Source organism: Falco peregrinus, chromosome 13, assembly GCF_023634155.1.
Source record: "Falco peregrinus isolate bFalPer1 chromosome 13, bFalPer1.pri, whole genome shotgun sequence".
Lineage (NCBI taxonomy): Eukaryota > Metazoa > Chordata > Aves > Falconiformes > Falconidae > Falco > Falco peregrinus.
Window position 1 is genome coordinate 24469627 of NC_073733.1, and position 22578 is coordinate 24492204.

General features: G+C 43.8%; 1 protein-coding gene across 1 annotated transcript in view; it reads right to left on the reverse strand.

The window, feature by feature from the left end:
• Nucleotides 1-1554: 1554 nt before the first annotated feature.
• MSN (moesin) overlaps nucleotides 1555-22578 on the reverse strand; it is a 47888-nt gene continuing 26864 nt past the window's right edge. Inside the window, exons 2-13 of the mRNA XM_055818011.1 lie at nucleotides 21359-21442; nucleotides 12168-12263; nucleotides 11383-11657; nucleotides 10843-10926; nucleotides 10343-10489; nucleotides 9896-9992; nucleotides 8515-8678; nucleotides 7933-8063; nucleotides 7099-7259; nucleotides 6475-6567; nucleotides 5835-6068; nucleotides 1555-4795 (exon numbers count right to left, since the gene is read on the reverse strand). Of these exons, the coding sequence (XP_055673986.1) occupies nucleotides 4631-4795; nucleotides 5835-6068; nucleotides 6475-6567; nucleotides 7099-7259; nucleotides 7933-8063; nucleotides 8515-8678; nucleotides 9896-9992; nucleotides 10343-10489; nucleotides 10843-10926; nucleotides 11383-11657; nucleotides 12168-12263; nucleotides 21359-21442 (1731 nt within the window). The 3' untranslated portion in view covers nucleotides 1555-4630. The remainder of the gene's footprint in view (nucleotides 4796-5834; nucleotides 6069-6474; nucleotides 6568-7098; nucleotides 7260-7932; nucleotides 8064-8514; nucleotides 8679-9895; nucleotides 9993-10342; nucleotides 10490-10842; nucleotides 10927-11382; nucleotides 11658-12167; nucleotides 12264-21358; nucleotides 21443-22578) is intronic.

A 22578-nucleotide genomic window follows, 5' to 3' on the forward strand; every position in this document is an offset into this window, starting at 1 on the left:
AGTTACTTTGGCTTTTCTTTAGAGTTCTGAAGCAGTGCAGCCCACTAATAAAGCCACATTCCAAAACCTGCAAAAAGACAGTGTTTCTGGTCCCCAGCTCTTCTGAGCGCCTTTTATACACCAGTATGTCCCAGACAAAGGCATCTGGACCCCCAACACTTGTAGGTATAGCCTAAACTGGATCTGATCTGCATCCCAGACAGAACAGCAAATCCAGTAGAAGCTATCTACAGAAAACGTCCACACAAACTAGACATTGAATACAAGTCTCTGACTCTAAACTACAAAATGCTTTCTAACAGATTAGAAGAATCAAGTGTTTCCAGGTTTTGGTTTGGGTTTTGTTTCTTTTTTTTACACTACATGGTCCTGCACAAAAGCAGCCTTCAGCCATTAGGGCTTTGCATATTTCTCCAAAGGCAAACTGAATATAAATATACCTAACTGGAGAATTACTCAGCCTCTAAAGTCTCCACAGATACAGGTAAGGGAATGCCAAGAAAGCTAGGCCACTTGTGCAGAAGAGTAGCTCAGAGGACTCCCAGAACAGAAGCACAAGCTGAAAGGTGGTGTCCATCAAGGAGCAAGGGCAACAACAGCAGCAAGAACCCCACTGGCGGGAGGCACCCTCCCAGGCCAGCGCAACCTTCACCTGAAGGCTGCAGTAGCATTGAAGCAGACATGCAGTTCCTCCAGTGGCGTTCAGGCTTTTGGAATCCTGGAAGAAATGAGACTCACCTATGGAAACTGGATCCATGCCAGGCCCAGTGTGGATTGCAGGTCACCACTGCTCCTCACTTCACATTTTCTGGATAGACAAGTTCAGGTTTCTCCCCTAGCACCAGATCTCTATGCACTAACATGTTCTGATGAACTAAATCTCTGTCTTATTCTGCAATGCAGCAAAAGGCAGACATTCTGCAATGCCCCTCTTCACAACCACACAGAAAGCAGCTACAAAGAAAGAGCACACAGTTAGCAGAAAGGTGGCCAGTAGTCATGCTTGCTACCTTCCATCACTGGACCCAGTCCCGAGACCTCAGGAAACACAGGCAGAGACAGATAGCCACAGCAAGGTAGATGAACAACAAACTGGGCTGAAACCCCTGGTACAAGGTCAGGGCAGGACAGACCCAGCAGGACACTGGGGACAAGCAGCAGCACTGAGGCCCAGCCACCCTCGGCACGCTAACCTGGTCACACATGCCTGGGCATGGCACAGCCAGTGCTCGCCGGCAGCAAGCTCCAACAGCAGCTCCTCCTCCTTCATTTGACCCGTCCTTTTGCAGGTTAACCATGACACAAATTTATACGCATTGTCTCCACAAAGAAATGTGAATTCCAGTACTGGCTCCAGTCAGACAGCCTGGCGGTCTGGGGAGGGGGAAAGGGATGTTATTCCAGCAGCTACTTTTCAGGATGCAAGCAAGATCCCCGATTTGTGAGCGCACCACAAGGCAGACCTCTTGGGAACCACAGCGCAGACCTGTTTAGACTGGAGACACAGCAGCAGACTCACAGTAAACCTTAAGTAACCAGCCAGACACCATCTGCTGAACTTCTGTGAACTTTATTGGCACTTCAGGAAGAACAGGGTATGGATTTTAAAACTCCTCTAAACAGGAAAAAAACTGCCTTATTATTAAAGTTCTCTCTGCAGATAAGCACATGGATCCATGAATTACTCCACAACCTTAAGGAATTGATGTTTTATTATAATCCAGTAAAAAGACTGGTCAAAAATCCTCAACATAATTTACAGCAACAAAAAATAAAACAAGAAAAAACAAGCCAGGCAAACGTTTGACAAAGTACTTCCCTCCCCCCACCCCCAAGAGGAGTAGTTATCCAATTAAACTGGAACATGGAGAGGAAGAACAATTCACTGTATCTAACAAATAAAAAAAAAGTGTCTACAAATCTCACCGTAATACTGAAAGCTTCTTACATTAGTTTTCTTGCAAAATATAATTTCTTTACATACAGTATACACTTTCAAAGGAAGGAGGACCATAAAAATATCCTCCACCCCATGACTAGTATTTTCTAATTGTGCATAGCTAGAAATATTGAAATCAAATATCATTAGATAGCACTGGAATATAATACTGGTTAAGAAGAAGGTAGGGCTGAAACAACTACAAAGAGTTAGGTGGACTCACTGGCACAAGCTGTTCTATTCCTATATTGGACCATTTGGAATTAGAACAATTAAAAAAACCCCTATAAACAGAAGTCATACCAGCATCATAATACATGAGCTCAGCAGTGTTGTGTGACCCATCAAAGCAGAAAAGGTTTACTGGTTTATTATTTGAACACATATTCCAGGCACCATATACCAGCTTGTTAGGAAATCTTTAAAATGTAATAAAGGCTTTTCTCCCTGCAAAAGCATCAATAATTGCCGTGGACAGAGCACGAGTGCTGAGAGCCAGCTTTAAAGCACCAAAACAGAAGTGTAAAAACCTTTTTCCCAGTTACTCTGTTTCCCCAGTAATGAGACTCATGTACAGCCAGTGCCAATAACACTTCAGTATAGAAACAGGCAAATCAATTCCTACAAGTTCAACTGCAATCTTCCATTTGTGACTTTGAAAGTACTGAGGTGTGTGGTTTTGGCCAACCAAAACTTACCATGTTGTGTTCCCTGCAAAAGCATGCAGTGTCCAGGGGAGAGAAGGGGGCTCCCGCAGGACTTACCTGGATGTTAAACAGCAACATGCCAAGGTATGTTCCCTAACAGAGGTTGGTTGGTATTTGTATGGATGTCCACAGACTTTTATTGCTATAAACCACAACAGAAATAATACAGCACTGGTAAGGTTGATTCCAGCAGCCTAATGAATTCTTGGGGAAATACTGCAGTTTATTAACACTATCACAAACAATTCTTTTTGGCACAGTCCCCCCTTTACCTTTCCTATAGAGCAGGGAGCTGAAAATACTCTAGCATTCAGATATTTTTCTTCTATCACCAGTAGCAGTGATACTATACAAAGGGGGAATCCACAAACCTGAGAAAGTCACAAGATTTAGGATCATGCCCTGCGCAAGAAAATAAATCACTGGCTAGCATGATGACTTCCTGTAGGACAGGCTAATTCACGGAGGGCAAAGTCAAGGAGGACTCACAATGTCAGTGGAATCCATTTTTAAGAAGCCTCTTCTGAAGGTTAACATTTCCTTCTGTGAAGGATCAAGGCAAAACCCAATTCAACCCTGAGCATACACTGCTGTTTCCTCCCCAGAAATGGCAGGAAGGATTCTGGGTAGCTACAGCATGGATAGCTTGGAAGACAGGTGATGGGTATTACGACAACTGGTACAAAAGGCTCTCAGGACCAGTCTCACAACCACTATGTCCCATTTCTAAGAGACACAGCTGTCTGTTCCCAAAGCTACAAAGGGGCAAAGCATCCTTCTGGGGAAGGAAAAGCACTTGAGCCAGGGATCTGGCAGAATGCTAGTGAGGATTAAGGCAGCAATTGGACAAGTATCTCAGGATCCTCTCCCCTCAAATGCTGCTTGAAGCCAGGAAGACAGATGCAGTCTTGTACACGACTCTGATATAAAAGTAGTTTTTGGTCCCCAGCTGCTGATCACTTTTTATGATTGCATCTAGTTTAAACTAAAGACATCTGAGCTACAGAAGGTCTATACAGTCATAAGGCACCAATGACTATGTGCTAAAAAGGCCTCTTATGGAAAAACCTGAAATTCTATTCACATGACTAGAAATGTACTGGTTCAGCAAGGGAAAACACAGCTAAAAGAATTTTTAGTCTTCTATGTTTCTACCTACCTCTTCAGGTTTCCATTAGCAAACCCAAAAAGGAAGGCAGCATTCTTCAGCTATCTCTGCCTCACTGGTTACACTGAAGTCAGACAAATGACAACAAACAAAGCCATTTACCAGAGACCAAACTTCTGGAAAACATGGAAGTGGAGGTCCAAACCACACTACATCATTGGAAATATTCCAAAGGCCTCCTCATGATTAGGTGATTCAAAGTTCCATCATTAAATAACAAAAGGTAACACCAGCAGGAATGCCACAGAATGTTTGGTCTGCTTATGTTTGAAGGACAAAAGCTTTGGTCTTTTAGAAAGGAAGCCCACATCCTACGTCCAACCCTTCTTTCTAAGCTCCAGCCTCCCTTTCTCAACTACATGATTCAGACCCTGTATTAACTCAGAAATTTAGACCCTGGCTACTAAGTTTAATACTGAAGCTTGTGCAAGTTAGTAAGAAGGCACGGTGTCAAACTTAACACTTTACTGTACAAAATTCAGCAAAAGCATCTGCTGGCCTCCCCACCCAACAGGAGAGGACGGCACACAGCCACTTCAGTAAGCAATACAAAACTAAACGCAGTGAGACTTTTCCCAAAGCCAAGCAATTTCAGATTTGCCCCGATACACATTTGCTTTCCCAAGCCACCCCAGGAAGATGTAAATACTACTCATTCTTCTGTTGCTTAACTCCAGCATTTGCCCAAAACTTGATAAGTAAGACCTTGGTCACTCTTCTGTAGTGGTTCCAGCATAGCACAATTACGAGTGAATGACAGGAGAGGATGGAAAAGAGGGGAGAAGAGAGTGCAGGCCAGCAGGTGCAGGGGAGAGTTTACATGGACTCAAACTCATCAATGCGCTGCTTGGTGTTGCCCTGCCGAATCTGACGGAGGGTCTTGTACTTGTCTCGGCCTAGACGCATATTCTCAGCATGGATCATATCATTGGCCGTCTTCTTGGTTTCATCCCGAGCATTTGCCAGCTCTGAGGAAAGAGCCTTTGGAGAAGGAGAAACAGATAACAATGGGTTAGCATGTGCCAAAGACTCAAAGCTGGACGAGGTTCCTTGCTGATCCTCCTAAAGATTCAGTATCTATGGAGACAAGAAACAGATAAGCCCAAATGCTTATAATTCTGGGCAACCTCCTTGAGTAAGTGGGACTAGATGATCTTAAGTCGTCCCTTCCACACTAAGCAATTCTGTGATTCTGTGGAAATACTTAGTATTTTTCCCTAATGTTTGATGACAGAAAACATCAGGCAGTCTGTCACCCTGTTTATCTATGCACAGGAAGAAAGACTCTCTCCCGTATACTTCAGAAGAAGAGTCAGGTGCATGAATCCCTAAAGACAACAGGAGCATCTTGCTAATTTGAGTAATTACTAGTGTTTTACCACAAAAAAAAAAAACTTGCTGCAGAAGGTAAAGCGCACCTCTGTCTCTCTGCCTGTGCATAACCACCACAGCAGAACGCAGAACAAGCAAAGCTTGATGCAAGTCAGGCAGCTAGCAGGCAGAGTAACAAAATGCTTGGAAAGACTCAACGTCAGAACACTGGAGTTCTTTATCAGAAGGTGGTACAGCACCGCTGCCTCCATGCCAAGCCCTAGCGGGCTGCTCTCAGGGTTTTGTAATGCAACCCGGTCAGACACAGCAGCTACCGACAGCTGCTTGACAGGAACTGGACCAGGTTCTCAGATTCACAGCAGCCAGGGCTATGAACAGCTGTTAGACAGCTGGCAAGACTCACACGAGCACGCTATGTCTGACATCTGACAGATGCTGCCTTTTGGCACTGCTTGAAAATACTTCACTACTTCCAGTGAAATGGAAGTCAGGTGCCAAGAGACAAGATCTGCCTCTGCTCAATGGTTAAGCAGCTACCTGACAAGATCGTGATCACCCCTTCCCCCAGCTGTTTTGTTGGTTTTAGTTTGGTTTTTTAAACACTAGTAATACCTCCTAGCTGCAATTAACAGTGAGAAGACTAGAAGTAGCATGCAGGCACACACTCTCTCTGATGCCAACTTCTTACCTTCAAGTGTTTCTGGACCCGTTCGTTCTTCTCTGCTTCAGTGGTGCGCTGCTCCTCACTGCGGTCCTTGATGGTGGCCTCCGATCGCAGCTCAGCGCTGGCTTCCGCTGCATTCTCATCCTGCTCATCGTCATGCTCATTCTCAGAGTGCATGGGCTCAGTGACATGAGGGGTGCTCATGGCAGTCTTCAACTCCTCTTTGGTCTTTTCTAAGTCCTCCTGCACCATCTGTGCCTGCAGCAAGGCATGCCACAATAAGTCAGTCAATATAATCCTGAATGTGTGAGACTTCTCACAGAAGTACTACTCTGTGCTTATTGCAGAAAACCTTGTACCTGAAGTGGTACATTCCAAAGCTACTCCACCACAATTATCTGGAAAACTTTCTGCAAACAGTTCAGAGATTTGAAGTATGGTTATAATTCATGGAAAATCGGCCATAGGCCTAATTAGTCAAAATATTTCTACATAGAGTTAGAATAAGGCACTCACTCCACTAAGAAAAGCAAAGCTGGGTATTTACAACGCCCTCAAGCTTGCAGACACTCAGCTTAGTGTGGCATGTACTGCAGTAGTTTAGGTCACAACACAGAATGAAAAGTAATTCCACACAAAGATCTCTGCTCAGATTCTGCTTCACCTTCTGCTGCCATTCCTGGGCCTCACTCTCTTTCTTCTGCCTGGCAAGCTCCAGCTGCGTGATCCTAGCTGTGAGTTCTGCCATCTCAGCAGCCTGCAAAAGAAAGGCTTTTAATGAGAACAAACCCAAAGTATCTATTAAATGAAGCATTTAGTCTACATCCTGAATAAAACCAGTATCTCTAACTATCTTTTTGTTAAGGAGAGTGCCTTCCTGTAAACTTCAGTCCGAATCACATCTATGATGCAAGCAAAAAGAAAGCCAAAGAAGTTTTGGGTTTTGGGTTTTTTTTTTTGTTTTGTTTGTTTGGTTTCTAAGGGTTTTTAGGGGTTTTCCCTTCTTCTCTAAACAGAGCTACAGAACTCAATTCTGTGAATCCAAACGAGGGAAAATGATCAGTGACATCTACACTATGTTCTCAGCATCACATACAAAAAAAAAAGGCAAAACACACAACAGTCCAGAGCCACTGTACAAATACACTTGTATTTAGGTGTAAGTTCATCTGGTTTAGGCTAAAAAAAAGAACGAAACTATGCTTCCTCATCATATTCATAGCTTCAAGAACTTAAGTGCCTACCCTGTTACTCTTTTCCCTATCTGATTTTCAACTCATCCACTTACCAGCTGTTCCTGCGTCTTTTGCTGATCATGGGATGCCTTCAATAGGGCCTCCTTTGCCTCTTCTGCTTCTCTACGTTCTTTAGCCAGTTTCTCTGCTTCCTCCTGAGCTCGTTTTCGCTCCTGTTCCAGCTCCATAGCTCTGCGGGTCTGCTCTTCCAGTTCTGAAAGAACAGGGGAGTGCATTTGAAGAGAGATTAAGAATGGCAGTAAAAGAGGAATGTGCCCTTACACCTATGCTCTGGATCAGTTTTCCTTCAGAGGGACAAGTAAAGTAAGTAAAGACACAAGCAGATGTCCCCTTTCCTCTCTTTCACATTGTAACTGAGCTGGAAGACTGAGAGCCAGGCCTATTCCAAGCCAACAGATTATTTATTTGCCTGATCAATTTGTGGGGAAGTACCCATCCCAAAATAACATCCTTAAAGGCAAAGAAGGATACAGCATTTTGCTTGGGCAACACCACACTGTAACGCTGGCCAAGCAATTAGATAGCATTCACCTCAGAGTAGTGGCTGGTGTAACCCCTGCTACACTTTTGACTACTTCCTCTACAGATGTACTGGGATAAAGCTTCTAGCCAGCATGTGAACAACTGCAAGGTACTCTTGCTCCCAGAGAGGCATCTTGGCTGTCACCCATCTCTTTAATGCAAGTGGTCTTCCACCAGCTGCATGTGGAAGGCTTACATTCAGCTTCAGAAGATTAAACCAGGGCCTTAACACCATTTAGCACACCACACTGGAGAGCCAAACAGCTCAGAGATGCTCATAACTTTACTGCTTGAACCCTTCTCGCTCAATGCATCTAAGGAAATAAAGGAACATGTTGTATTACCTTGCTGAGCTTTCTTGGTTTGCTCCTCAATCTGTTTGAGTCTTTCCATTAGCTCCTCCTTTTCACGTTCAATCTTCTCCTTCTCCTTTTCTGCCAGCTCCCTCTTCTTCTTCTCATTCTCCAGCAGGGCTCTGATGAGGGAGAAATCATAATGCAATTTCAAATTAACAGCTACTTGGATTGGAGTGCTTCCTAGTAAAGCCATGACGACACAAGACATGCACTACAGCACTCAGGTGATGAATTTCACTCCAGACAAGCCCCTTTACAGAAGTGCAAAAAGAAAAAAACTCTGCTGGCATTCATCTCAATGGCAAGTTCATAATAGCAACGTTGTAAGAGAAATCTCCTTGTATCAAGATCCATATTAGTCCCATCAAATAGACAAATCTTTAAGAAAGTAATGGCGCATCACATTTATGGTAAGTGCAGTTTCCATCATCCCATTAGATCTACTGAAGCAGAAAGCAATCTGGTCTATTTTTGCATCAAGGAGATTAAGGTGCTGCCAGCAATTTATCTAGAACACAGCGCTATTGTGCGGTGAACGACCGAATCCAGGTTACTCAGAACCCTACCAACCTCTCCATCTGTTTCTGATGCTTCTCTTCCCGAGCCTGTGCTTTCATCTGCTGCACCTCAATGGTATCTGGTTTACGTCTGCGCATGTAGAGCTCATGGTTCCCCATGCAGAGTGCCAAGATTCGTTTGTTAATCCGTAACCGAGGGGCATAGAATACAAAGTCCTTGGGACAAGAAAAAGGCAGAATTACACCTGTTCTTTCAGCATAAGAATCCCCCTCTGTATGAAATATGCTCTAAGACCCTAAGTTTTCTAGAATTGCTGGTCAACTTTTCTTAATGGTGTTTAGTTCACTGGTGGTAGTAGTTAAGACACCGATCTTTCAGGAATGAATTTCAACCTGAAAGATACCAACAGGGCAGAAGTGCCCAACTTGTTACAGTGTGCTGTGTTTCACTGTAAAGCATCCCTAGCATACAGAGTACACAGCGACTCAGCTTCACTGTTTTGTTACAAACACCATCAGGGGCTGGTTTACTTGGCACACCAACTATGACTTTTCCCATCTCTCCTCCCACTTTGTTACTTAATGCAGTAGCCTGGCCAACCACATCAAGCATAATATTTTATGCCGGAAAGGGTGTTAAACATTATGTCCAGTAGATAAGTAACTTTGATCTGTCAAAAAGGAGCAACAGCAGCAGGGGAATTCTTCCAAGCAGCAACGTAACAAGAATGACCAGAAGGTATCAGCTGACACAGGAAATTAATAAGCCTTGAAGATGAAACCAGTTACATAAATTATAAGTTTGCAAGAAAAAAACCCAACCCTCCCAGCATACCCTACAAAATAAGCTGAAGCTTCAGCTTCAAGGAAGGTGAAAAACTACAAAAAGCCTGCAAAGGAAGCACTCACAGCTAACACAGGTTCCTCAGTTCTCTAACTGTATTATCAGAGAATCTGAACAGTCTTAGGAGAATCAGAAACCCTAAGCCAGGGGTCCTCAAACTTTTTAACCAGGGGGCTGGCGCACGGATGAAGTGGCAGGCAGTCATCTGTGGCTGCTTGGTTCCCCCCCCCCCCCCCCCCAACCCCCAGTGGGGGGTGTTCTGTAAATACTGGGGGCCGGATTGAGGATCCTGGGGGGCCATATCTGGCCCGCGGGCCATAGTTTGAGGACCCCTGCCCTAAGCAAACAGCTTCTCCCTGCCACTGACTTTGAACAGTTTAAAGTTATACTGAATAAATTTCTACCCTCCTAGCCAGAAACAAAACCCAGCTGTCACCTTACTGCCATTAGACCCATTCTGTGCATACTGCCCTGAACAGATCACGTAGCACAGCACTCCTCCAGTCAGCATTAACTTTATTAATTAAAAGATAGTGTGCAAAAAAACCCCAAAACATTCAGCTAAGAAGCCAAAAGTTTAATTTCTTACTGGTGCTTTCTTGTCAATAGGTTTGATAACAAACTTCTTGTCATTGAATGAGATATTTCTGATCTCGCTCCAAGGGAATCCAATTTTTGGTGTTAGCCTGCAGAAATTGAAAGCAAAAGGAGATAAAAGAGCCCCAAGTAATTCCAAATTCTTGACTTACAATATAAAGTTCAAAATTCTACCAAATCTGCCCTTGTACTTCAGTACTCTTGTATTACCTGGAATCAGCAAACAAAAATCAGTCATGGAAATTAATTATGAACATAAGTAGTTTTTCAATCCCGTTTTTGTTTTTTTTTTGTTTGGTTTTTTTTTTTTTTTTTAAATGAAGAACAGAACCGGAGAATGCACCTGTGGCAGGGAGACTAGGGACACAACTGTCTTGATAAGAATGCCTTTATACTGGAAAGGAGCTGAAGGCAATGACAAGGAGAGGCGGTTTATTACCTGTCATTCTGCTCATAAATGTTGAGTCCAAGAGCATCTACGCCTAGCCAGAGTTCAGAGCCCTTCTTGTTCTTAATGCTGAAGTAGTTCACCCCATACATTTCCAGATCCTGTGCAATTTTCAGGTACTCCAAAACAGCATCTTCTCTGCAGCATGCAAAAAGAAAGCAGATATTCCTTTTTGAGTCTATAAGCCATTGCAGCAAGAAGTTGCTGTCTTCCTACACAGGCAGGGCAGCAACAAGTTGGTAAAGGTTCCAGGCATCACCCAAGTGGACAATATCAAACCCTTCAGACTCAGTTTTGTTTTACTAAAGAACACCCATCTGAAGTGGATTACCAAGGGCTGAGGCATGTGAACGTAGCTACTCTGAGCAAAATAACCTGAAGAATGCTTAACTCATCACAAAGCAAGCCACAGATTTTTGCATGCATTCATACATTACACACTCATATATCACACTTCTTCAAATACAGCAGTTTCACATTGCATCAGTTACCTAATCATTCCTCGATGTTCCTCATGCCACACCTGGATCCTCTCCTCCCATTGGTCCTTGTTAAGCTTGTGCTGCTCCAGAACTCTAAGAGGAGTACACGGGATGTTTGAGATCAGCCACTGCATTTAACATCACTCTCAAATAATGCTTCATTAAATACTCCACTGGCATCCCACAGAAATATTCCAGGAAATACAGTTTTATTTTAAGACTTGCCAGACACACACCAATCAGTATTCAGACTTCTGAAAAATGACAAGGTGCATTCAGCTGTGCTTCTCCTTGTAGCATTACATTTCTTGTTTTGGAGCTTCTCTCACTACTTCCGATTAGTTTCTTCAGTAGCAACAAGATGCTTAAGATTAACACTTTTAATCAAGTGAATACTAACCACAACCCTCAGAGAAATACGAGGTTATATTTTATTCTGAAAATTCCAAACAAGACACACCACCTCCCCTAAAAAAAAAAACCAAAACAACAACCAAGTCCCAAACCCTTTAAGGCAAAGAAGGTCTAAGACCACCCTGGTTCACTTACCTCTGTGGGAGCAGTTTGTCACTAGCAAGGTAGCCAGACTTGTGCACCTCTTTGCTGAAGTCTCCATATTTTGACTGGACAGCATAAGAAGCCAGGAGGACAGCTGTTTCAGGAGGGCAATAAATGTCATCGTTCAGAATTGCCTCCTTCACTTGGAGGAAGAAAAGGCGCTGTGTGATGTCCTGAATCAGCTCTTCTGCCACATCCTCTGGGTAGAACTTGGCACGGAATTTGAAAAGCAGGGGGCTTTCTTTGCGTACATCCTGTGCTGTTACCTGGAACAGAGTTAGCAGATTTTATAGTCAATGTACCAAGTGAAGACAAGCATACATTAGAAAAAAAAAATTTCTCATTTGCAATGTAGAAGTGAGTGGACAGAAAAGCAAGGACTTTCAATTCCTTAACTGCTAAATACCTCATCGCCTCTCTCCACAGGACTTATGACAAGCCACTAGTTATGATCAGCACTAGGTGAGTTACTTTCCATGTTTCTTTGCAACCAAGATGCTCACATGAGCATCACATTAGCATGTTACCAGGAAGGATAACAGAACTGCCTGGAAAACAAACAGAACTAGATATAGGAGGACCAGGTCATGATTCTTTGCACCTTGGGGAGGGGGTCTGTATACTGAAGGAAGGCTACACCAACTTGCTAATTTTGTAGAACATCAGGTGTGCAGAAAGGCAAGAACAGATCCCTGAAGGAAGTAAGGAGGTTGAATTTGCCCTTGCTCTCCAAGAGGAGGGAACCCAGGACAAGTGAAAGCATGGAGCAAACATACCTTTTTGTTCAATTTCAGCCATGTTGAGAAGCCCTTGGTGTCCTGATACTGAAGTCCAAAAAACCAGACCTCTCTTAGACCAATAGTCTTGACGACCTGAAAGAAAGATGATTAGCAAAAGCCCCAGCCAGATGGGCTGATCTCACTAGCAGCTAGGAACATGTTATGGGGGTAAGTTCAGATGAACACAAAGACGACCAGCACCCCAGCCTCCTGCCTCCCCAGTGCACAAATAAAGATGATAGGGCATCCGAGAGGTGTTAAGTGGGAGTTCTAGTGTATTCTTCCCTCCCCCTCTTCTATTTAAGGGTTGCTGCTATTTATAAACAACAGCTGGGACACCATTTTCTTCAGCTACTTATAAGCCAACACATATAGCCAAACCACAATGCAACAGCTCAGACAGGTGTAATAGCTGCCAGCAATCAACATCACAGCTCCATTTTGAGGTACACCCCTCACTTATCATGCAAATGTACTACTCCTGGGAAAGCCATGAATCACCCTGCCAGGTTGTGTCCTACTAGGTTGTGCTATTTTAAGATTTGTATTCTACTTAGTGATACCTGTGGATAGCCTTTCACACAGCTCTTTAATGAGCAGCACCATTAAGGGGTGCTGCAGTGGGTAAGTCAATATGCTATTCCTTGTGCCAGGACAAAGCCACCACAGATATTACCTACACCACTACTAAACTCTCTCCGTAGTCACGTCCCTAGCACACCATGGGTGCTATGTAAATAAGAGTTAAGGCAGCTTTACAGACATACTGTAACAAGAGACAAGAGCCTCCGGGGGAGGGGGGGGGGGGGGAAGACTACAGCAGTACAATGCCACTGTTGGTAAGAAGGAGAGGGAAGTTTCTCAATAACGCCTGTTCATTAGCAGGCGGCCGTGCCACAGGGTGCTGCAAGTCTAGAAGCTAAGCTCCCCCACACCTCTCCTGAACCCCCGGGAGCTGTTCTCACACCAGCAAACAAGGCACCTACGTGTCATCTCCATTACTAGACAAGGGAGGAAAAGAGTGAAGACATTTGTCTTTAGGTCAACACCGTACTTAAAGCGTGACACTAAGCTGCTTTTACACCCCAGCCACCCCTGGGGCTGGCTCACAGCTTCCCTCCTTCAGAGGGACTCAACAACTGGAGAGCAGGGAACAAGCCTTGCCCTGGGAGAGCCAGCTGCCTGAACACCCTGCCCCCCTGCCAGGTAAGCTGACATAATTTTGTACTGCCTTGTCCCACGTTTTACGATTTCTCCCTAAACACTTCCTTTGAAGTTACTTCCTTGTTAAATCCTAAGGATGCACTCTGCTCCCTTCTGATGTGGTCTCTAGCTTTGGCAAGATGCAACACTAAGGACACAGGTTCCCACAAACACATTACTAGTGAGATTCTTTAGCGCTCAGATCAGACATTTCTTCTGGCCTTACAACACCAGTGTCAGTTCCTTTCAGGCCCAGAAAGCAAAGGCAGCTTTCAGCAGAGGCATGCTATTAGCAGAACACACAGAGACAAAACCTACGCAAGGTCATACAGCCTACAAACACTATTCCACTAGAGTCCATGAAATTATTCAGCCTGTCCCTGTTTGAGTACGAGCTGGAGAGCTGGCCTAAAGCCCCTGCAAACACAGTGGGACCTGAGGCAGATAAACCCTTGCTTGTGCACATCACATAGCAGGATGCACACAGCTAAGGAGAATTTCAGAGACGAATTAAGAGTTTGCTGTATGCTTTGAAAGCGTGTGGTACAAGGAGAGGAAGAAAGGCTGTCCCAAAGCCTAAGGAAAGCTCTGTTCTGAGCAGCATTAATATCCGAATGGGATGTAAGCTCCCCCTCCGTTGCATGTAGCTGCTTGCCTCACTTCCATTTGTCAGCAGCTTATGCCTGGGAATTCAACAAGCTGGACTGCCTGCAAGGAACTGAAAGGAATCAACCGAGGCCCTGCACAAAAGGACTTTTATTCCACAACAGAAGTCTGCACTGCAATAGCAGTGACAACAACAAACTGGACAGAGGAGCGGGGGAGCCAGTACAGCACATCATCACACCCCCACGCTGCTACTGTATCAGGGAGGGGGGCACACGACACAGCCCTCCTCCCTACCTCAGCTCTAGCAGGTTATTTAGTTCCGTTTAGCAAGGGAAAAAGCATGAAGAAACAGCTTTCTACAGCTGCAAGGAGTCTGGCTGGCAGCTAGCAGCTCGATTATGTTTGGGCGTGTACAGCATTCAGAGCCCTGAAGAACTGTGAGATGTTCCAAAAAGCAGACAGTAACTGGCAGCAGCTGAGGATGAAGAAGGGCTGACACACAGCACAGGACAATAGAGAGCACTGTTTCACACAGACCACTGCACTTCAATACCTAAACTTTACACTCTTAGCTGGAGAGTGACATCTTTTCTTCATGCCAGGGAGAACATTCTGTCAGTCCCTGGGTCTTGTTTAGCCTCCAGTACAAGGCTTAGCCTACAACTGGCAACAGATTACAGGCAGCCCTAATATCCAGCTGCCCCACAGTACCTTGACCAGCCATGACAAAGCTCGCCATCAAGGGCCACTAGCCTAAAATTCCACTTTGTGAGCAATACTGCCGCAGGGGAAAAGGTGCAGTGAGAGTCACCAGAAATGCCCCTTCTTCAGACAGTCTAAGCACACAGTATTATTATTATTTATTTTTTTTTTTACTTAAGTTCAAAGAAACACAACGCCTTCCAAGTAATCTTTTCTCTCACTTCTTACTCCACATTTTCCAGGTCTGCATAACTCCTCCTGTCCTTCCCCTCAGCTCTCACCCATCTCTCTCTGAACTATGTTCTTGCCATTGAATGCTGTCCCACAGCTGAAGGGGCCATAAGCAGCCTCTTAAATGTAGATTTTAGCATCAAGACGATGACTGAAGGTTGCCCTCATTCTCAGCCCAGGAAATACACTACCACAATGGCAAACAAGCATGGGTCCTGCCCAAAAGCACCATCTACACGTGGGCAAGACCAAAGCATGCCAGCAGAGAAGACTACATTCCACTTGGACCAAGTTTCTGGGCCAAAGGCCAAAGCAACCCAGGCTATACCACAGCACAAATCTGTCTTGAATCTCACCTGCTGTGCTAGTTAAAGATGAAGCAGGCCTCTCTCCCTTTGTGACCGGCATGTCAAGTACTTCTGAGAGAAACCTGCTAGCAAGCTTCATTGCTGGAGGAGCTCTGAACTGGTGCCACACCTGCAGTTCCGTAAGCCATAGTCAAAATGTACTTAAAACATTGTCTTCCAAGTACCCTAACGTAACACCCAAGATGGGCTCCATCTACAGCCATATTCAACTGTTCCCCTTCCATGTGGCAGATAGATATATTTCTAACTTTCCCTTTCCAAGGGCTAAAATGCCAGAGTGCTAAATGACAGGATGTTCTTTTGAGTTTTTAAGCTTATTACAGTTTGCCACTGAACCCCTTAGTAACAAACAGTCCATTTTGGGTTGGCTACTGCTTTTATAAAAGCCAGTAAGTTTCCACATGTTCTTGTGAAATTTGAGACATTTCCATACCACACAACCACAAGCTTTCATTACACAAATGAGTTCTGGGGTTTGCTGGAAGAACCAGTCACTGTCCTGAGACTTGCTGCTTTCCCCCATTAAAATGACACTGAGTTTTCTGTTCAGTGCTTTCATCTACTGGATCAAGTGCTCCAGACCAGTTTCCTATGCATTTAAACACTACTAGGGAGGGCTTTACTGAGGTCCTAAAGGCTTCTCTACAGTCTCGCCCCTCACAAAGCTTAACATACAGGCCATGAGAGACCATCTGCTTTTACTCCAAACACAGCTCAACTCAGCTGCAGTTACTCAAGAGTCAAGAGCAATTTTCACCCACCTGCACTGTAAGCTTTAGCGTAAACTGGTACTCTACAGAATCATTAAAATCACTGCATCAGATAAGCAAGCTAGGGCAGGGCACATGAACTCAGAATCTTAGGAATCCTAGTGCTTAATGAAATCTGTAAGATCCTTAAGAATTCGTAAGGAAAAAAAATAACCCCACACTCTACTACATATTAGTCTCAATGCTGAACATAAAATACAGCATCAGTGACTAGGTTTAGAGTGAGCAGAGAGATGCTTATTATTACAATTTTAACCTATAGCCAAGTGGGCTTTTCTATCACCAGCTCAGTTTTGACTCCAAAAGCTCACAAAACTGAGGAAAAGCCTCCTAGGAAGGTTAACCACATGCTTTCAAAGTCCAAAGTGACAGATGGTACAGTTTTTCTAGCCTCACATTTCTCTTTAACCTGTGACTTGGCTTCACTGCTTTTAACTGGACAGAGACTGGGAGCTCCTGGTTACCCTAAAGGCTTTTTCTGGAGTGGCATGCTGAAGCCACCATCTCCTGTACTTTGCAATGTGCAAAAGTTAGCATCGGAAGAACTGAAGTTTGCATGATCAGCTATAGGCTCTGAAAGCACTAAGCACATCACTGAGAAGCAAATCTGTTCTAAAGTTGGAGAAGAAGAGTTCATTTTAGGTTGGGGAAGGAAGTGCTGACTGAACAGTTTAGTAACCACAACTCATTGTTAAAGGGATCCTGCTGTAAGGCCTATCAAATGGGTGGAGATTGCCACCCATCAGCTGCATTCACCACCCAACAGACCTAGGATAGCAGACAGCTAAGAGTCCTCCACCAGAGGCTAGCAAAAATAAGAGGCTCTGAAGGGAAACGAAACAACAAGGCACCAGGCAGGATCCAGGGTCAGAAGTGATCAGAAAGAAAGCATTTGAGAAGCTGCTGCATACAGCATGTGCATGGAAGAAGGGAGTATGTTTTCATACCACAGAAGTCAAAGCAGTTGAGGATTTTGTGCCTAGCCTGTAAGCAAGCTGCCTGAGGAGCATGGAAGACGCAGCATCCACTAAAACAGGGCATTTCTGTGCAAGCCTGCTAGCCAGCTATGGGGCACTTTGGCAAGCAAGTTAGTTACCCCTCTCCCTGTCCAAGGAATAGGCTAGACCTCTCACACCCCAACAGGCCAAAATCTCACTGATTCAAGTTAGAATCAATTTACCCCCCAAAAAAAAAAGTTTGAGAGGAAAAAAGATTGGACGGACACAACTTCAAAGCTGTCACCAGCAATAAGTAGCTAAGCATTTTTACCAGAGAAACAGTTAATCTTTCAAGTGTAGGAGACCTATAAAGCAAAGAAATGCTGCAGTTTACACACTAGTCTCCCACCCAACTGCACCTCAGTCTGATACAGACATGGGTCAAAAAAAGAAAACAAGCAGCTATCATTGCAGTGTCTGTGCCCTGCATCCCCAAGAAAGCAGTATTTCTAGGTACCTGTGAAATAATCAGGCCTGCAGGATAAGCAGCAACCCTGACAGGCACAGTCCATCCTCAAGCTCTGCTCCCACTCCTCAGCTGCTAGTGATAAATTAAAAGAAGAGTTACTGGTTTTCCTAGTGAGTCGATAAGTGCTGGAGTTCAGCAGATGATGCTAAGAGGTACATAAGCAAAGCTGCAGCAGACAGACAGTACACTCCTCCTATCTCAATTAATCCAGCTTTTGTCCATGCACACAAGCTTAAGCTATTTAACTTAAAGCTGTATTATTACAAGCCTAGGGGACAGGGTGTTACCGGAAGCTCTGTAATATAAAATCATTATGTTACTGCACTATATATCAACTCAATGATATTTCTACAGCCAGCTACTTGACAACTTCCAAAGCTGTGAGGCATCTGCATTGCTCTATCACTACAAAAATTCACTTTGGAATTTACCGAGCAGGAGAGGAGACGGGAACACTTCTATCTCAAGCTTACTTACCTGCTGTGGAACTCAGACTCAAATTGATCCTCCTCATGAAGCTACTACCTAGACACAAGCTTTCCTAAAGTCTTCTGAATCCTATTCAGAGTAGGTGTCAGAATTATGTGTGGCATAATGAATGTATTTAGCTACCTTTATACACAACAGGTGAAAAGAGATATTGCCTAAATGTTACTGACCAAAGCCAGTGGCATGCACCAAGGTAGCTGTGCAGCTAGAAACCTTGGCAATGCTTAGCAGCTTCCTTTTTGCTTAACTCGGAAGTGACAGCTCAAAATGAAAGGGTACTCTAGGGCAAAAACATGCAGGATCTCTTAAAATTTTTCTGTGAAAGAGTCAAAAAGTCAGGTTTCACACCAGAAGGTCCATGTGCTGCAACAGCAAAACCTTAACTTTGCTTTGTAGAGGAAGTATCCCTTCCCTCAAAAAAGCATTGATGAAAGCAGCTCCTGTTTCAGAACCAGCACCATGCAGAAACCACTAGATTAGTAATTCCAGCAGCACAACATAGTTTAAGGAAGCTAGCAAACGAACAGCCACAACTTTGTTCTTACACACAGCATCATCTAACCCAAGACCACCTCAGGACAGAAAGTGACATGGAGTGAACAGATTATCAAACAGCAGTCACTGCTTACTCCCCATTAGCAGTATCGGTAGGGAGAACAGCTCTGGACTATCCCTTTACAGAAACTAATCCACACAAACAGCTCAGCCATTTGAATCATACTGGATATATGCCAACTGACGATATATTTGAAGCCCCATCCCCGTACTAAAGGGAACAAGTTTAGTATGTACTGTCAGCTCACTAGAGGCTCTCATGTTTTGATTTGGTATTCAGTTAGTTCTTAATGCAAAGATCAATAATCTGTTTGAGCATGTCCACATACAAGAAGTACTTGCTTTCCTTTATGTGCAAGTCTGACTATAAGGTCTTTTTTTGCAACAGAAAAGAGCCTTGAATTTTCTATTTTAAAAAAAAAAAAAAAAAGGACAGTCTGCTGTGTATCTGCATTCAGAGACCAAGATGAAATGTCTCCCATTGTGGCAGAAGCCAAATAGCTACCTCCTTTGCAATTAGTTTCCTTAATTGCAAAGGGCCAATGATTAGATTGCAGGGCAGCAACAGCAGCTGGGATCAGACTCCTCAACCACTCACATATGAGTAGCCTTCAAAACTCCTTATTCATGCTAGAGGTGGAAGACTTTTGAAATCCCCACATCTACTGCCAATTCCCTACCCTACTGCTCACAACATTCAAACCCTGGCAGAGGGTTACTCTTTCTACCACACTGTGATAGGTCTTTTACTCATCATTTAGTCAAAGCCTGGACATCCGTCACTAACAAGGCTCTAGACTATTCATTTCGGTATCAGCCTTATCAGGAACCAACATCAATACCTCCACAAGGAAATCTTGTGTGTTAGGCAGTAGAAAAGTTTAATTCTTATTCCAGTGAGCATGATATACAGACAGTATAAAAAGATTGTGTCCACCAGACCTCTTATAAGTAGCAAATGTTTAACAGCTAGCTTCAGACACTTTCTGCTCTTCCAGCTCTACCTACAATCCAATTTAGCTGAAGTACATACTGTCTTACTTACATTAGCAACTTAAAGCTCTGCAACAGCATTTGTTTCCTCCCTTCCCAAAGAGTTTACTATGGAAAAACAGAACTTCTGTTCAGACAGATGCTGTGTGAAATACACTGCAATGAGGAGAACATGCAGCTGTTCAAGAACAGGACACAAAGGAGTGAAATCAATTATTAAGACATGAAGAGTTCCCATAGTAGAAACACAATCAGATGCTTCTCAGAGACAAGCTGCTGAAGCCCCAGTCTGCCACCACAATGTCAGTTTGAAGCAAAAGGTGCAGATGCTCTAGAGCTGACTGAAAAAGCAATGTGCAGATTAGAAACACTACTGACTTCAGTAGTATCACTTCTTAGCACTTGGGTGATTTGCTTGGATAATGTCAGAAACCAGGTATTGAAAAATAATCATGGATAGCATCCACATGAAGAACACCCCCTCCAGAAAAAACACAACCCACGATTCACTTCTTGATGAACTTGAGGGCATGTCACCTCAGCTTCACTGGCATATGCTCCCATGAGCTAACTCTGGTGGAGTTCCACATTGCACAGATGGATTCTGGACAGAATCCAGCTCACATTTCTATCAATCAAAGCCTGGCAGAGACCACAAAGGGCTAAAATACATAGGAGCTACTACGTAGTAACACAGAGACAACTGAAACTACACTACAGCTCAGAACTTTCCTGAAAACCTTTCTGCTTTTCCCATTATGAAAGGATGCTCTTTCAGTAAAGCCTAAGATCTCACTCCCTCCATTTCACAGGGCTGGGCTGCAAAGAGCAATATAACATCTAGTGTTGAATCATCCAGCCAAACGTAAGAGAAAGTAGTAGTCTGTGGTTAAACATCTAAGAAAAAATTTAAATTCGGTTTAGTGGCCCCAAATGAGATAGCTGACTTCCACGGGTGAGTCAGCCCGTAAGTTTCTCTCTTAATTAAGATAGGTACTATGTACAACTAGCAAAGTGTTCTGGGGCTATCTGGCTGGCAGTTCCTTCATCTTGTCATTAATCCAATACTCATTTTAAGCTGTGAATTTACTGTTCAGATTTTCCTTCAAGGAGCAAATCCATGGCCTTCAGGACTACAGCAGAGAAACATAGTGGAGCCTGTCGAAGTTTCAGCTGCTGTAACTGACAATGTCTGTCTGCAGCTGCTCCAGCCTTGGGCTGCACATACATCCCTGCTTCTGTCTGGGCCAAAGCAGGAGGAAATTTGCCTAGCCAGTGGATGCTGAAGAGGAAGGCTAAAACACCCAGACGAAAACAGCCCTTTCCAGTACATAGCTTCTCTTAAGATTTCCACCAGGGCCTGAAGCAACTGTAGAACATCACTTCACCTGCACTTAAGGGCTGTGGCAACATCTGAAGCCCAGCTAAGCCTCTCCTGTTTTAGAGACCAAGTACTCTTTGAAATAAATTACATTATGCTCACAAGTAAGCCAACCAGAGAGAGCTTACTGGCTCCTTCATAAGACTTATCTTATGAATTATGACTGAAGACATCCAATTATTATTATTATTATGAGCTATAATGACAATTCAGTTCATTGGAGGTAAGAATAGCTATGAAAGCATTCTTGGAGATTAAAAAAATGTAGTAGTTTTGAAAAAATGTACAATTTCTTATTATACTGAGTTGTCTTGAAGTTATTATACACACTTGTCACTTAACCTCAAACTGTTTTCTTTCGCCTCAATAGAATCACAACATCTTTATCAACTTTAGATCTTCTGCACCTCTATCACTTACCTGATCAAACAGTTGCTTCCCTGTAGTGTTGGGCTGGATGGCAAACTCCAGCTCAGCATCCATGGTGGTAACACGCACGCTGATCTGAAAGACAGAAAACACATCGTTACAACACATTCTCTATGTGACACTGACCAATAATGAAAACCAACATCTGCCTACAGCCAGGGACCAGCCGCCAAGCCTCCAGGAATTTAACTGTCAGCAGTTACAAAGTCATCTGCCTTGCCAGCACAGTGTTCCCAGTTCCCCCTGTATGATACAACATTCCTGTTCCACAGCGTAAGAGTATATCCACTCCGTTTCTACTAATATTCCCATCTATGTATGGACACAAGAGCCATTTACAGCTTATAAAGCTTACTTTCTAGTATAGAACACTCTGGTGTCTTTCACAAGAGCACAGATGTTTCAAGCCACACACCCAGACATCCAATCCTTCCATTTGAAGGATCAATGTCAAGAAAGTCCCTGGAAGTATTAACAACTCTGCGTGCTACAGAAGACTGGTCAATACTAACAATACTGTTCCACTCTCCATGGGTATCTGCAGAAAATATAGCTCACAATCCCCGATAAGCTCTCAGGGCTTTGGGTACGAAGCAGACAGGACACAAGGATGATCTTGCGTGCTAAGGCCAAAAGTATGCATGCTGAACTAATATATGCACTAGCATGTGCAGGTGCTTCACAAACCCATAGAAGTATCTCTATATAGTTGCCTACTGCTTTCCTATTCTTTCAGGAAGGTAAAAGATCTTTAAACATTGCAGAAATAGGTTCAGGTGTAATTTAATACCACAGTCAAGATTTCATGACAATGTCAGCCTTAGACATGAGAAGTAAGATCATCAATGGTCTTTCAAAAGGAGCATCATATAATGCACTCTGTCTTGACAGGAAAGCCTCAGCATCACGTTTTCACACGTGAAATGAAAGCAGCAAGGGAGTTCCCAATTTCATCCCACAGAAGCAGGACACCTGTACATCTTTCAGCAATAGCTCTCATGAAGCTAGTTAAACAGCAGAGGCACTTCACCTCAAAGATTAGTGTAAAACAGCTTATTCCATGCACAACTCCTGATCATCCACGGGAAAACATCATATAGATTCTTCGGGGTAGATAGGAATACTCCTGCATGAACACAGATGATGTAACTTCTGACCAGGCAAAGCAAGGCCTGCAAGTACACCAAGCTGTCTGAGAATTCATTTCTATT